Here is a 16,114-nt window from a genome sequence, read left to right as displayed (position 1 = left end):
TATATCTTTTTTTTTTTTTAAGGTAGATTCCCTTTTAAAAACTCTGACCTATATGCTGGTTGCTATATGACAGGAATGAGATGAGAGCTATAGAGGTATTCCTTGCAATCATTTTGGATGCACAGTGAGGGCACGTTTGCAGCCATCCCTGGGTTGTGCTGCTTCAGTGCTGACTGAATGTTTACCTTTTGAAGAATGACATCATATCTGACTTCAGTCTTGTTAAAGAGGGAGTGGTGAGAAAACCAAAACACATGCAAACACTCTAGCGCCTTAGCAATGCTGACCAGACATGACACACTGGAGTCCAGAAAACCATGAACAGGCTCATTGACACACTTGATCACTCTTGTCTCTCTATTTCTCTCAGCAGCTTAATTGCTTGTCATTTGGCTGCTCTCGGGCACAACTTATGGCACATTAACTCTCTCTCTTAGTACATACAGTATAGAGGAGTTACCTCTGATAAATGAGAGGTTCTGTGTGAGTTATTCAAGCAAACAGAGGGTCTAAAGAGTTTCTCATCACACCACAAAAAGCATCTGTACTTTCATGAAAAAGAGAGCACTTTAGAGGCAATGCACATCAGCAGTCCCACATCAGAACTTGCAAAACTCTATGATGGTAAAATGTTTGTTTCACAGATAATTATAAAATATAGAGTATAAACCTTTTTTAAATGCATTAACAGACATTTTTAATATTTTACTTTACATTTTTACTTTACACCAAACTGCTGGGAAAACTAAAATATACAAAATGTATAAGTTAGAGTTTGGAAAACCAAAGAATGTGCAGGACCTGGAGGATATTTCTGAAGACAAGTGGGCAGTTTAACTGCTCAGGACAAACAAGGGACTCAAGTTCACTTACTTTTTCCCATATCACTGTGAATGTTTAATGGGATGTGTTCTATAAAGACAATTATAGTTGTTTGTGTGTTTTTAGCTTAAGCACATTTTGTTTGTCTATACTTGTGACTTTGATGTAGATCAGATGCCATTTTATGACCAATTAACACAGGAAACCAATCAACTCTTAATAGGTTCACATACTTTTTCTTGCCACTGTACACTGACAGACATGATACAGACAGACAGAGTATATATATATGGATGGACAGACGGATGGATGTCTGTTCTGGGTGGAGTGGGTAGGCAGTGGAGAATGTACTAGATTATTGGGCACAGTCACACACCCCTTTGGCAACCCTTAAAATGCCTGGACAACACACACAGGCGGTCATTCATCCGTCTCTCTCTCTCTTCATTTCACTCTCGTTTAAAAAACATTTACACCCAGCGTTGAAGTCAGTTCGGACCAGGCTTCACCATGTCTGCAGTTAAAGTCATGCTGTGGATGTGTGTGTCTATTTGTGTGATTCTTACTGCTAAAGCTCAAGACACTATGACCATCAGAGATCAAAACAATAATTCAGCAAAACAGGTAAGGTTTTTCAGTTTCTCAAGTCTATATCAAGAGCACAACGCTGGTGAGTGTCATTTGTTTCCTTTAATTCTTCCAATATCTATCGATCTATCTATCTATCTATCGTTACTGAGAAAAAATGTGTGTAATTAAATAACAGCTACTTATGAAAATGTGAATGATTACAAAGGGGGTTACATCTGAGTATCTTTTGTAAAAAGCTAGGATATGCTGAATAAGATTCATTTGTTGCCTTGCCTGTTTCTAATCTGTAATCTGCACAATGCCTCCTGCCATTTAAAGGCAAAGTGATGCTTTTGATTGGTTTGCTTGTTTGAATTTGCAGCGCACCACGTCTGCCAGTTACATCAACCTACATTGCCACTGAAAGCTTTAGGCTACAATCTGTCTGAGAGTTTATTAACTGATTATGAGTTGAAAACATTAGTTAGAAATTTAGAAAAGTAATCAAAAATGTAATCAAATGCAATCAATTACATTGATTTAATAAAGTAATTAAAACATTTACACTATTTATTACATTTTAAATAGAGTAGCTTGTAATCTGTAACCCATTACATTTCATATATATATATATATATATATATATATATATTATGCTACGGGGAATCCAAAACGGGCGTAAAAGTCAGTCGACAGCGAACGTTATCCAGAGGGCTTGACAAGAGGGGAAATTCAATAACATGAGCAATAGTCCAGGCGAGGTGCAAACCCAGTCCGAAACAGAAAGGCAAAGGGTTAATCCAAGATAAACAGGCAAGAATCAGGTAACATGGGAAAGCAGGCAAGACAAGACTATGACTAGGAACTAAGGACTAGAAACTAGGGCATAAAACTGGCTCCGTAATGTGCTACCACTAGGAGAGCGATATACGCAAACAATACTCGGCAGTGAGAGACAGGAAGTCCAAGGCTTATGTAGGGTGTGTGATTGGCTGCAGCCGTGTGTGAAATCAGTGCAATGGATGATGGGAAATGTAATCCGGGATGACATGCAACAGTTTGTGTAGTGTGAGAGTCAATCTAACAGAAAGGCAGACCTCTGGTGGCAATCGGACGAAAGTTCATGGACAGGATTCATGACATAGCCTCCCCCCCCAGGCGGAACCGGCGAAGCAGAAAGCCAGGGTGGAGCAGGGAACCAGGGCGGAGCAGAGAACCAGGACGGAGCAGAGAACCACCACGGTGGGGGAGTCGGAACAGAAGACCACCACGGAGGAGCATAAGACCACCAGGCCGGAGCAGAAGACCAGTAGAGCATAGCCGAAGACCACCACGACAGAGCAGACGGAGCTTTGGCCCACCAGAGCGTGTCGGCAGACCACCACGGCGGACCAGAGTGATCAGGAACCCATGGCAGGGACTGGGGCCTAGGGAAAACTGAAACACAGGAGACAGACAGTGCATTTATGGTCTCAAGGACTGAGGCAGGAAATACAGTGGGCTTATTAACGGTCTCTTTGGCATGACTGACAGTGCTAAAAGTTCAGAGTTGGTCTCCTTGAGAGTGGCTGGACAGACAGACAGTTCAAAGGTGGGGCATTGGCAAAAACTGAGTGGGTTGACAGTTCACAATTAGATTCAAGAGCAGACCTAAGACAGGCAAAAAGTTCAAAACCGGATGTATTGACTGAAAATGGACTGGTAGACATTTCATAACCAAGATCAGTAACTGAAACAGGACTGACAGAAAGTTCAGATATATTACTCAAGACTGGGCAGACAGATAATTCAAAGTCTGGCTTATTGACTGAAACTGAACAGGAAGACAGTTCATAAACAGCCTTACAGATTAGGACTGGTAAGGCAGACAGTTCAGCAGACACATTTGGGGAAACAGACCGGGCAGACAGTTCATGAATGGTCTCTAGGGCAGTGACAGGGTTAACGAAATAGACATGGAGTGCATTTATATTTTCTGGGCTCATACCTGGACAAATGGGGCAGATAGCAGGTTCCTTGATTGGAACTGGACAGACAGGAAAATCAAACAAACTCTGGGATACTGGACAAGTTGACAGTTCAGCAGACACATTTGGAGAAACAGAACAGACAGCAAATTCACAGAGAGCATCCTTGGTTGTGACCGACAGGGCTGAGAGTTCATAGGCAGCCTCCTCGGCTGGACCGGGACAGGACATAAGTCTATAATTGGCCTCCATAGCCCTAACAGGGCAGGCAGGGAATTCACTAACGGCCTCCATAGCTGTTACAGGACAGGAAGTGAGTTCACAGATGGCCTCCATAGCCGTTACAGGACAGGAAGTGAGTTCACAGATGGCCTCCATAGCCGTTACAGGACAGGAAGTGAGTTCACAAACGGCCTCCATAGCCATTACAGGACAGGCAGAGAGTTCACAGAATGCCTCCATAGCCATTACAGGACTGGAAAAGGGATCACAGATGGCCTCCATAGCCATGACGGGACAGGCAGAGAGTTCACAGATGGCCTCCTTGGCCGAAACAGGACAGGACGAGAGTTCATAAGTGGATACCACTGACACCTCTGGAGATTCTGCAGCGGATGCCATCAGGAAACAGGGAGAGTTCATCAGTATTCTCCTTAACAGGACAGATACAAAGTTCAGCAATGGTTCCTTCGACCGCGACATGACAGGCTGAAAGTGCATTGCTGGGCACCACCACCACGCAAGGAGCTGAAGCGAGCACCGCCGCCTCGGGAGGTTCTGCAGCATACGCCGCCACCTCTGGAGAAACTGCAGTGGACACCATCGCTTCGGGGAACACAGCAGCGAGCGCCACTACCTCAGGAGGTTCTGCAGCATCAGCCGCCACCTCTGGAGAACCTGCAGTGGACACCATCGCTTCGGGGAACACAGCAGCGAGCGCCACTACCTCAGGAGGTTCTGCAGCATCAGCCGCCACCTCTGGAGAACCTGCAGTGGACACCATCGCTTCGGGGAACACAGCAGCGAGCGCCACTACCTCAGGAGGTTCTGCAGCATCAGCCGCCACCTCTGGAGAACCTGCAGTGGACACCATCGCTTCGGGGAACACAGCAGCGAGCGCCACTACCTCAGGAGGTTCTGCAGCATCAGCCGCCACCTCTGGAGACACTATAATGAACGCCGCGACCTCGGGAGGTTCTGTGGTGGTGTATGCAGCCCAAACACATCATGGGAAGCGCTTCAGACAGGGGAATCAGTTCAGGAACAGGAAGGCTAGAGTGAGTGGGTTTGGGGATACCAGCTGTGCGTGCAGACACCACCGGTGCATCCCTCACACTGGATACAAGACTGGGATACCGAAGGACTGATCTTGATAATCTGGGTGCAACAGACAGGACGTGACGTGACTCTGGATGATCAGCTGAGACATGACGAGACTCTGGACGATCAGATGTGATGTGACGTGACTCTGGATGATCAGCTGTGATGTGACATGACTCTGGATGATCAGCTGTGATGTGACGTGAGTCTGGATGATCAGCAGTGATGTGACGTGACTCTGGACGATCAGATGTGATGTGACATGACTCTGGAAGATCAGCTGAGACGTGACGAGACTCTGGAAGATCAGCTGTGACGTGACGTGACTCTGGACGAACAGCTGAGACGTGGCGAGACTCTAGAAGATCAGCTGATACGTGACAAGGCTCTGGGAGATCAGCTGAGACGTGACGAGGCTCTGGCAGATCAACTGAGACGTGACAAGACTCTGGCAGATCAGCTGAGACGTGACAAGACTCATGATGAGCAGCTGTGACTTGACTTGACTCATGAAGATCAACTGTGACTTGACTAAACGCATGAAGATCAACTGTGACTTGACTTGACTCATGAAGATCAAATGTGACTTGACTTGACCCATGACGATCAACTGTGAATTCACTTGACTCATGAAGATCAACTGTGAATTCACTTGACTCATGAAGATCAACTGTGACTTGACTGGACTCAGGAAGATCAACTGTGACTTGACTTGACCCATGTCGATCAACTGTGACTTGACTGGGCTCAGGAAGATCAATTGTGACTTGACTTGACTCAGGAAGATCAACTCTGACTTGACTGGACTCATGAAGATCAACTGTGACTTGACTTGGCTCAGGAAGATCAGCTGTGACTTAACTCAGGAAGATCAGCTGTGACTTGTCTTGACCCATGACGATCAACTGTGACTTGACTCATGAAGATCAACTGTGACTTGACTGGACTCAGGAAGATCAACTGTGACTTGATTTGACTCATGATTGGCAGTTGTGACATAACAGGGTGCTGTTGTGTCCACCATTTTGCGATCAGGCTCCGCTGTTGCCGCCATTTTGTGAGTGTGCTCTAGTGCGTCCGCCATTACACGAGTGAGTGTGGGGTCGCATTCCTCCGCGATACCCACAGTGAACGCTGAACCAACAGACAACAGAGCATAATCCATAAAATCACTTAGAGAAGAACGGGGACCCTCACGGATTAATCGTGTCTTTATAGGTTCATTGATACCCTCACAAAAAAAGTCTGTGAGCACACAGTCCAGCAGATCAGAAAAATATGCGAGATCTAAATACTCTTGTACATAATCTTCGAGCGATCGCAAGCCCTGCTCGAGAGTTAATAACAGTTTTGCAGTTACCATACCTGGCCAAAGTCCACATGAAAAGCTGTTGGATCCTTGTGTGGCCGAGTATTCTGTTACGGTGCGAACGAGACGTGAGACATGCGGATCCAACTGCAAAGCTTTTATTTAAAGGCGTGGTCATAAAACAGGATCCAGAGGGTTTGACAAGAGGGGAAACCCAATAACACGAGCAATAATCCAGGCAAGGTGCAAACACAGTCCGAAAGAGAAAGGCAAAGGGTTAATCCAAGATAAACAGGCAATAATCAGGTAACATGGGAAAGCAGGCAAGACAAGACTATGACTAGGAACTAAGGACTAGAAACTAGGGCATAAAACTGGCTCCGTAATGTGCTACCACTAGGAGAGAGATATACGCAAACAATACTGTTTGCGCAATACAAGCACTGTTGTTATATACCTGTACATACAATTGTCGATTTGTATATTTTTTATTCCTTATTTTACTTGTTCTATTTTTTTTATTATTTTTTTAAAAAAGCGACCCCAATAACGTGATATTTAGGCCCTGGAATGTGAATTGTACCAGGAGAACCCCGCCAAAAAAATGCCCCTGTAGCAATTGGGCTATTTTAAGGCTAGTTTTGAGTAGTAATTGAGCGGGTTTTGTAGCGAAAACCTGGCAACCCTGCACCAGACAGAGCTGTCGGCGATTGCGCCGCCATTACTGTCTAGAGTGCGTGGAATGGTGCGCTGTGATTGGTTGAGCAGATATATCGCATTCTGCAGAAAATGGAGCCTTTTGGAAAAAGACTTTTGGAGGAGGTTTGGAAAAAAGGGAGAAAACATGACAGAATAACTCGGCGGATATCGCATTTTGCGTAAAATAAAAAATGTACTTTTCAATACCGACCAGATACAAAACTGATTTTGGCGGAAACACAAAAAAAAATGTTTATCGCGTTTTGGAACCAAACTCTTCATATATATATACACAGTATCTCACAGAAGTGAGTACAGTGGTGTCGTCTACGTGATACGCAGGTATACGCCGTATACCCACTAAGAAAGGTCAAGGATTTCCGTATACCCACTTAAAGCAAGAGGATATGTAAAACAACATCGTTTTGTAACAGAACTTTCACACGTTCATTCATAAATTCATCCCGTCCATGTTGCGAAGCACCTACTTTTTGAAAATCACGCCGTGTTTCTGTTGATGACCAGTGCTATTGTGCAACTCTTGCGTAGCATTGAATGTTAATCACTAAAGGAGATATGAAACGAAAGCAAACGATAAAATATTTACAAAAATGTGAGGGGTGTACTCACTTTTGTGAGATAATGTATACAGTGGTGTAGTCTACGTGATACGCAGGTATACGACGTATACCCACTAGGAAAGGTGAAGGATTTCCGTATACCCACTTAAAAAAGCGCGAGGATACGTAACAACATCGTTTTGTAACAGAACTTTCACACATTCATTCATAAAATCACCCCGTCCATGTTGCGAAGCAAACTACACTCTTTCGGTGTTTTCGTAAGCCTGCCCCTGAAGCTGATGCTGCTTCAGCTGCAGTAGAGGACAGGAATCGCTTTAATGTTTTCATTGGCAAGGCTTAAAAAACATGCAAATGATTACGTTTTGTGAGGACGCACCAGTGGCCCCATCGGAGCAGTGACAGATCAGTCAACTGTCCCGAACATCTTTCACACTTGCCTGCTGGACATCAGATAGTCACTACCTGACCTGGTCATGATCAAATATGTTAGCTTTGCTTGGCGGCTGTCACAATTCACTCGGGGAGCAAGGAACGAGGAAACGAGGAATACTTGAAAAACATAGTCTTTAATAATCCACAGGAAAACAGAGAACGAGGACATTCAACAAGGAGACCCGACAAACAAGTACTGAAAGGACTAGGGCTTTTAAAGGCAGGATAATTGGGGAGGAACAAGACACACCTGGAATTAAATTAACACAATCAACATGAGGAAGAAACTGGGTCACAGGAGCAAAAACACACAGAATAGTCCATAATCCTGACATATATATATATATATATATATATATATATATATATATATTGTCATTTACTTGTCATATCTGTCATATACTTAAGTTGTTCCCTCGTATAAAGTTACCATATAAGTATATTCTAAATATACATAGTGCACAATTTGTATGGACTACTTTACCAAGTTTTGATGGTGATTTTAGAGCTTGACAGCTCCTGGGCCCTATCCACTTTCACTTTCACTTTCACTGTAGAGTGAATGTCGAATGCCTTGAACACCAAATTTCTTGGATAGTTTCTCCATTAGTGTTCCACGGAAGTTCCATGTAATTTTAAACACGCTAAAATCATGTGAAATTTCTTACCTGTTCTAACTCTGTTGATGTATATTGACTGTTAAGCAAAATGTGATTAGAAAATTAAACAAATCAACGTTATCAAAAGTTTTTCCCTCAAAAAAGTGACCGACATACTCCTTTGAACAAGACTGTCATCAGGGAGGGACAGCTGGGAATGTTGTCTTGGAACAGCACACTCTGATACATGTGGAAAAGGTGACCTAAAAAAAAAAAACTATGCTAAAAAGTCCTGTTCACACCAATACGAATGCTGTATGAAACAAATGGCACACAATCAGAATGAAAAAGTAAATTCACTCTCTGACAGTAGGTGGCGTTTATCCACCTTATTCTTCAACGCGAAAGTAATAGGCTGTTTTTGTACAGCTAAAATAACTGAAAGCAGCAGAAGTCTTAAGACTGTTAAGATTGTCAAAAGTTAAGAATGGCCATGTCTGTTTATGCATTAAAAATATGGTGGACAGATGTTTTCAAACAGCCATTCATATTTTTGTATTTGCTATGGTGTTGATCAAGAGTACAGAGACTAGAGAGCTGGTTCCGAATTCTTCCTATTTATCATCGCTTAGCAAAACAGTCTGTTCATGAATGCCACCAAGTATTAGTTTTATGTAACAGCTGCAGGTCTGGGCACATGGCCAGCTTTTGCAATGCATTGGAAAAGTGTACACATGTGAATAAGCATGTAAGCTTGTGAATTTTCATGAATTTTCACAAAATTTTGACACTGAACATTCATCTTGGTGTAAAAAGGCCTAATCACCTCTTGGTCTTAAATCACATGCCTCTAGTAGACACTATTTTGAATTATACAAGCAAGAAGTGGTGAGCATGGCTTTGCAAAGTCATAAAAATTAATAGTTCAGCCATGAAACTCTACTTGCATTCTAACTGGTTCATTCAATTCAATGTTTCCAGCCAATCGGATTCATGTACTCATTACCGTTTACCTATATAACCAGGATGTATTCAATGAATTCTATGTCTGTGCGCAATGCGTGTCCTCATCTTAGCCTCCTCCTCCCCAGCACCACCTGCCTAGATCCCCTACGAGGATCTTCCTTTCTCTAGCAGCAGCAACATGTTTACTTTTCATTTTAAGATCCGAGCATTTAGCAGAAACAAGTTTGCTTGCTGTGCTGCAGCAGTGTAGCAGATATAGTCCGCCAAAACCAAACCTATGCACATTTTATTTACATTAATAAAGATTTTACAATCTATCCTGAGAGTTGTCATAACTACAGTTAAAAAATATAAATTTAACATACAGCACTGAAATCAACAATCTTTTAGGATGTTGAAGATATCATCCATAAGTTATAAAAGAAATTCATTTGTTCTTACGCTTTGACAATATACATATATTAAATATAAGTTCAATATAACTATTACTGTACAGTGGATTCTAACTTTCTCTTACTATCTATCAGTCTCTCTCTCAGATAGAAGTGCAAAGTATGCGAGTGGACTGCAAGGTCGCATCTCGTTTTGCTCACACTGTCATGACCACCAAAGCCTTGAACACAGCCAATGCATCACAGGAAGTGTTCTTTGAGGTGGACTTACCCAAAACAGCCTTCATCACCAACTTTAGCATGTTAGTCCTCCTTTCTTTGCACAAGCTATAAATATATACAGTATATTACACTCACAATCTTTTTCTAGCATGCCCAAAACCAACTAGTGCCTCATGAAATATTTTGTGTTTGTTTTTTTAGAGAGATTGAGGGCAGGATATATGTCAGCGAGGTGAAGGAAAAAGAGCAGGCCAGGCAGCAGTATGAGAGCGCTGTGTCATCTGGCCTAACTGCTGGCCTGGTTAAGCAAGTACAGGTCAATGGCAAAGCTCTGGAATGCTGACAGAGTACACATTTGCTTTTCAGTATTTGCTAATCTCACTTACCAGAAATGAGATTGTTTTTGTTGTTTTTGCTTTTCAGGGCTTCGGGAAGGAACATGGAGACGTTTTCTGTGTCCGTGAACATCGCACCCCAGAGCCGCATCACATTCACTCTTACTTACGAAGAGCTTCTGCAACGGCGTCTTGGCAGCTATGAGATCATGATAGGTGTCCGACCGAAACAGCTGGTTCAGAATTTTGAGGTTCATCATTAGTTTCTCTCTCAAACTCTTTCATTGCACATATTCAGTTGAAATACTTAAATATTGGATGCTATGTTATATCGGTTATATCTGTCTCTCATCCACAGATTGTGGTAGATATCTATGAACCTAACGGAATTGCGTTTGTGGACGTCAACGGTACATTCATCACCAATGAACTGCTCCCTCTAGTGAAGAAAACTGTCACTGATAAAAAGGTTAAAATGAAAGTTTCCAACAATCCCCTAACATTGGTTGATTAAAATTCAAGCCTGTTTATGCCTTAGCCAAAACGAAACAAAAAGCCAAACCAAATTAATCAATCAATCAATGTAACTATTTCTTGTAACATTTCTCGAAGTTGCGAGTTTATATCTTGCAATTGCGACTTAATATTTCACAAATGACTACTGTGATGATCATATTATTTCATATGTTTTGTTTTTATTTCTTAATATTGCTCCTTTGTGTCACATTTGCATCTCTGAGCATTTCTTTATATCTGGTAACTGCGACTTAATTTCTTACAGAAAAGTATAGTTTAATTTCAGTTACCCACTGGTTAATTGATATGGACGCCTGTTTATACCTTAATAAAACAAAACAAAAAGCCAAACCAAACTAAATAAAATAAATACATACATGCATACATACATACATACATGATTTAAATAAAAAGGCAGTGGCAACTTTTGTGACTTTATTTTAATTGTAACTATTTCTTGTAATTGCAAAAAAACATTTAAAGTTGCATGTCTTGTAATAGAGACTTCACAATTGACTACTGTGACTGACAGTCGTGGATTATTTCTCAAATTGTGACTTCATATCTAACCAATTTAGGTTTTTTTATTTCTCATAATTGCAACTTTACTTGTGAGTATTTTATAACATAGCTTTATAACTGTGACTAAATTTATCATAATTTCGAATTTATATCTGAAACCTGAAACTTTATTTCATACAAAAAAACTATAGTTTATTTTAAACTATTGCAATTACCTGGAAACTAGTTTAGTTTCATTGACTAGCTCCACCTTACACTGTGTCCTAACCAGGCAACAGTTTCCAGAAATAAGTATTTTGATCTAGTGATAAAAGTTTAATCATTAAGCATCTCACTTTACCAATAAAGAGCCTAAAAACACATTAGTTAAAAAAAAATACAAATTTGTAACTACTTGAAGAAACACTTCCTTGTTGCTTGTAACATTGATCCTCTATGATCCTCCTCAGGCACATGTGTACTTCTCTCCTACACTGGATCAGCAAAAGACATGCTCAGACTGCGAAGAAACATTAGTTGACGGAGATTTATTCATCAGATATGATGTGAACCACCCACAGGATATAGGTGAAATTCAGGTACAGTATCAACAAAGCCTCTTCTCACAATTAATTTCTTACTAATCATGCCTTATTCGGATGTTCTCGTGTTTCTGTTTCAGATAATAAATGGCTACTTTGTACACTTTTTTGCCCCAGATGATTTGCCACAAATGCCTAAAAATGTGGTATTTGTGATAGACCGAAGTGGTTCCATGGAGGGAGAGAAGATGAAACAAGTGAGTCAGATAAACACCTTCCTATACTCTCCTCCTAGTTTGTACATTTCAATCATCTGCTGATTATCTGTTGGTAGACTCGAGAAGCTCTGATGACTATATTAAGTGAACTGCATGAAGATGATTACTTTGGGCTGGTCACGTTTGATGACACTATAGAGCCGTGGAGACCATTTCTTAGCAAAGCTACACCAGAGAATGTGACAGAAGCGAAAGAATTTGTCAAGACTATTGAAGCGAGACACAGTAAGTATATGAAGTGAAACAAAAGGACTCTAAACCCTGCACAAGGTTGAAATCATAGCCTAGCTGTAAGCACTCTGACATATTGAGCCATTGTTCTCAAATAACCCACAACGAGTCTTTGTTTTGCAGTAAATTACTGGTTCTATGTTTTACTGATTCTGTATTAAACATTCTCTCATATTTTCCATTAGTGACTGATATAAACAAGGGCCTTTTGTTTGCGGTGGACATGCTTACCACAGAAAAAAGTCACTCTTTCCCAGACATGTCCATGATCATTCTACTCACTGATGGGCGACCCAGTTCTGGTGTGTATTGGCTTTGCAGAATACAAAACTGTTTTAAAATACTTTTTCTTTGGTAATAATTATTAATCATTTAATGTTGTCTTCGTTTGGCATTCAATATGCTTTAGAATACACCTTTGCGAAATAAATTTATATGATACTTGTGTGATGCAAATTTTTTAAGGCATTGTAAACAGACAGGACTAAACATCTAATATGTAATAATAAAAGTCTAAATGCAGCCTAAACAGACCTAGCACTGTTTATAATATCATTAATGCTTATTATGTGATTAGTAGTAATGTTAAGAAAAAGAGAATCACTGTTTGCTTCTCTTAAAACTTAAGCCTTCTGCAGTTACATATTGAAGACAATTTGTTTTTTGCTTGAAATTTGTTTTTATTCTTCAATATGTGTATTTTTAAAAGCTATTTAGTTGAAAAATATTTGGCTACACACCATTGTTTTAATTTATTTCTTTTTTTTTTTACATTGTAAGCTGTTGAGAAATTAAAATTCTGTCATCATTTACTCACCCTAGTTGTTCCAAACCTGTATGAGTTTCTTTATTCTGTTAAACATAATGGCAGATGTCTTGAAGAATGTGGGTAAGCAAGCTATTTCTGGTCCCCATTGACATTCACAGTACAGAAAAAAATAAAAAATAAAATACTATGGAAGTCACTGGGGACCAGAAACTGTTTGGTTACATTCTTCAAAATATATTTGTTCTGTGTTCAACAGAACAAACAAACCCTTGCAGGTTTGGAACAACTAAAGGGAAGTAAATTATTTTTCATTTTTGGGTGAACTATCCCTTTAACTAGTCAAACAGAAATCAACATCCTGGACTCTGAGAGCCAAAATATATAAAATGCTAAATGCATAAAAAATAAGTACTATACATATAAAGTCACCAGCTAAATGTTGTAATATAAAATCAGGTCATCTAAGCACTAATAAAAAGGTTATATATTAAATTTGGGAAACAATAAAGTTCCTTTACAATATCATGTTTAGTAACTTTTTTAAACAGTTTAAGACAATTTATAATTGCCTTTTTTATTTTAAGAAAGGTATCCCTTATAAGGGGATCATTATATTGCAGGTCCATGGCAATAAAAAGTTTGAAAACTTCTGCTTTATAAAATCCATCCCAAACCTTAATTTATACTGATTTAACAATCTGCAATGAATAATGTGTGTTTAAGGCCAGCGAGATCTATCCAAAATCCAAGAAAATGTCCAGAATGCTATTAATGGAAGCATGAGTCTCTTTTGTTTGGGCTTTGGCTATGATGTGGACTACAGCCTTCTTGACACACTGGCCAAGCAGAACGATGGACTCGCTCGAAGAGTCTACGAGGCCTCCGATGCTGCCCTTCAACTACAGGTATTCTCAGACAATAAAATATACTGGTATATATTTAATAAATGTAACCTGATCCAGATTGCATTCAGGTCCTGAATGATTTTCTATCTCTGCAGGGTTTTTATGATGAGGTGGCTACCCCACTTCTCTTAGAGGTGAATCTCAATTATCCTGGCAATGCTGTAATTGACTTGACACAAAGTCACTTTAGACAGTTCTTCAAAGGCTCTGAGATTGTTGTAGCTGGACGGCTACAAGAACTTGAGACCAACACCTTTCAGACTGAAGTATCAGCAAATGGGGTAAGCAAAGCAAACTATTAGTTATTAAATAAAAATCAGTTTGATTGTTCTGTTTCATTAGTGGCATACACCTGATTTCAGTTGGGAGACCAGTTTGTGGTTGAGGGTCTAGCGATTGCTGAAGAGTGGGACAGTGTGTTTCCTGATCAGGAGTACATCTTTGGGGATTTCATAGAGCGACTGTGGGCATACCTGACCATCCAGCAGCTCTTGGATAAAAGGTCAAACATGCACTCCAATATTTCTAATATTACCTGAGAATGACAAAAATAATACAGTTTCCAATAACGTGTTAACAGAGAGAAATGCTCACCAGAAGACAAGGAGAACATCAGAGCTCAAGCTCTAGACCTTTCTCTAAGATATAACTTTGTCACGCCGCTTACCTCCATGGTGGTCACCAAACCAGAGACCGAAGATGAAGATGAAACACTCATTGCTGACAAGCTGACTGAAGGTAGTTTTTACATTTTAAAGAGATGAAAATTCTGTCATCATTTACTTACCCTCATTTTGTTCCAAACCTGTATGACTTTGTTTTTTCTGCTTTTTTACGTAAAGATATTAACCTGATAAGACTGTCTCACAAAGCCAGACCTGAAAAATAAATATACTAAAATGTATTTGAAATACATTTGTTTCATGCTATATCTACTACAAATACATTTACGTATTTATGTACTTAATAAAAATACCCTGCAATTGTACTTTTTGTATACTAAACTGGCATACTTAAATCTACAACTAATTTTGTACTTAATGCAGTTTAATTGTGTGGAAGTAGAGCTAACGTCCAACTAAAGATATACTGAAGTATATTTGATTGTGCTAAAGTGGAACTATTGCAAGTATACTTCAGGTACACTTTAAATGTCTTGCATTTAAAGACAGATATCATTCAAAGATCATGCAATCATCATCAATAGTGACATTAAAACACAGTTTAGGCTTAATATTTATAAATATGCACTGTGCACAAGTAGTACTCCAAATAAAGTTTCATTATGAGTTTTATATCAGTAAGTCTTGAGCAACATGTGCACTGGATAGCCCTCGGTGGACGGCCCGACACTCCTCCGCCGCCCGGTGGACGGTGACGGCTCCTCCGGGTTCGGGCAGCCGGAAGGAGTCCCCCATTCCCTGCTCCTCCCCATCATGGCGGATGGCAGCAGGCTCCGGCCTAAGGCGAATGGCGGCGACTCCTCCGCTCCCTCACGGACGGCAGTTTGTCCCGTATGTAATAATGTATTTTAAATATACTTTTTTACTAGGGAGGTCACGGTTGCACTACAAAGGGCAGTGGAGGTCCATTGTCCATTATCAATGATGTAGAGATTCATGAAGCACTAGTTACTAGAGGTCACTTTCAAACTGTTTACCTTCAAAGATTTACATACTTGAATCTGATGTGAAATCCATGCAGGGGAATTTTGACCTCATGCATCTGTCACACACTCGGATTCGAATTATGCAGTTTAATGTCTCAGTGTACGTTGAAATAAAGCATACAACACATAAACAACTAGAACTTTTTAAAAGTCCCTTTTCCAGTAGTCCACTGACGGTGCTTCATGTCCTAGGCAAGCCTCTTTTTCTAATTCAGAAAATGGAGGTGTTCTAAACTTTAGACAAGTAGTGTATATGCAGCTCACAGGTAGGTAAATCAAAATTTGATGACACAGTCATTTCCAAATTTGCCCTTGACAAATCTCACCAACTTCAACAAATCTTTCTAGAACCTATTTGTGATGAGAGGGGCGGGGCCTAGAGCCATGGGAACGGAGCAAGGCCGGTGGCAGGCGACACCTGTGCCACTCACCGGTCTCGAGTCCCACGGAGGAGCTCCGGAAGGATAAAAGGAGGAGTGATGACAG

At 40.6% G+C, this 16,114-nt stretch overlaps 1 protein-coding gene across 1 annotated transcript in view; it reads left to right on the top strand.

Annotated features, from left to right (window-relative positions):
- Positions 1 to 1,294: 1,294 nt before the first annotated feature.
- The window catches only part of itih3a.2 (inter-alpha-trypsin inhibitor heavy chain 3a, tandem duplicate 2), an 18,151-nt gene continuing 3,331 nt past the window's right edge, over positions 1,295 to 16,114 (top strand). The window contains exons 1-13 of the mRNA XM_016500583.1: positions 1,295 to 1,446; positions 9,796 to 9,962; positions 10,084 to 10,188; positions 10,306 to 10,468; positions 10,576 to 10,686; positions 11,705 to 11,833; positions 11,917 to 12,033; positions 12,111 to 12,279; positions 12,471 to 12,587; positions 13,778 to 13,959; positions 14,055 to 14,240; positions 14,322 to 14,461; positions 14,540 to 14,697. Coding sequence (XP_016356069.1) covers positions 1,333 to 1,446; positions 9,796 to 9,962; positions 10,084 to 10,188; positions 10,306 to 10,468; positions 10,576 to 10,686; positions 11,705 to 11,833; positions 11,917 to 12,033; positions 12,111 to 12,279; positions 12,471 to 12,587; positions 13,778 to 13,959; positions 14,055 to 14,240; positions 14,322 to 14,461; positions 14,540 to 14,697 — 1,858 coding nt within the window. The 5' untranslated portion in view covers positions 1,295 to 1,332. The remainder of the gene's footprint in view (positions 1,447 to 9,795; positions 9,963 to 10,083; positions 10,189 to 10,305; positions 10,469 to 10,575; positions 10,687 to 11,704; positions 11,834 to 11,916; positions 12,034 to 12,110; positions 12,280 to 12,470; positions 12,588 to 13,777; positions 13,960 to 14,054; positions 14,241 to 14,321; positions 14,462 to 14,539; positions 14,698 to 16,114) is intronic.

This window comes from Sinocyclocheilus anshuiensis, unplaced genomic scaffold (genome assembly GCF_001515605.1).
Source record: "Sinocyclocheilus anshuiensis isolate Anshui unplaced genomic scaffold, SAMN03320099.WGS_v1.1 scaffold42, whole genome shotgun sequence".
Taxonomy (NCBI): Eukaryota; Metazoa; Chordata; class Actinopteri; order Cypriniformes; family Cyprinidae; genus Sinocyclocheilus; species Sinocyclocheilus anshuiensis.
This window is presented reverse-complemented; position numbering and strand designations above follow the sequence as displayed.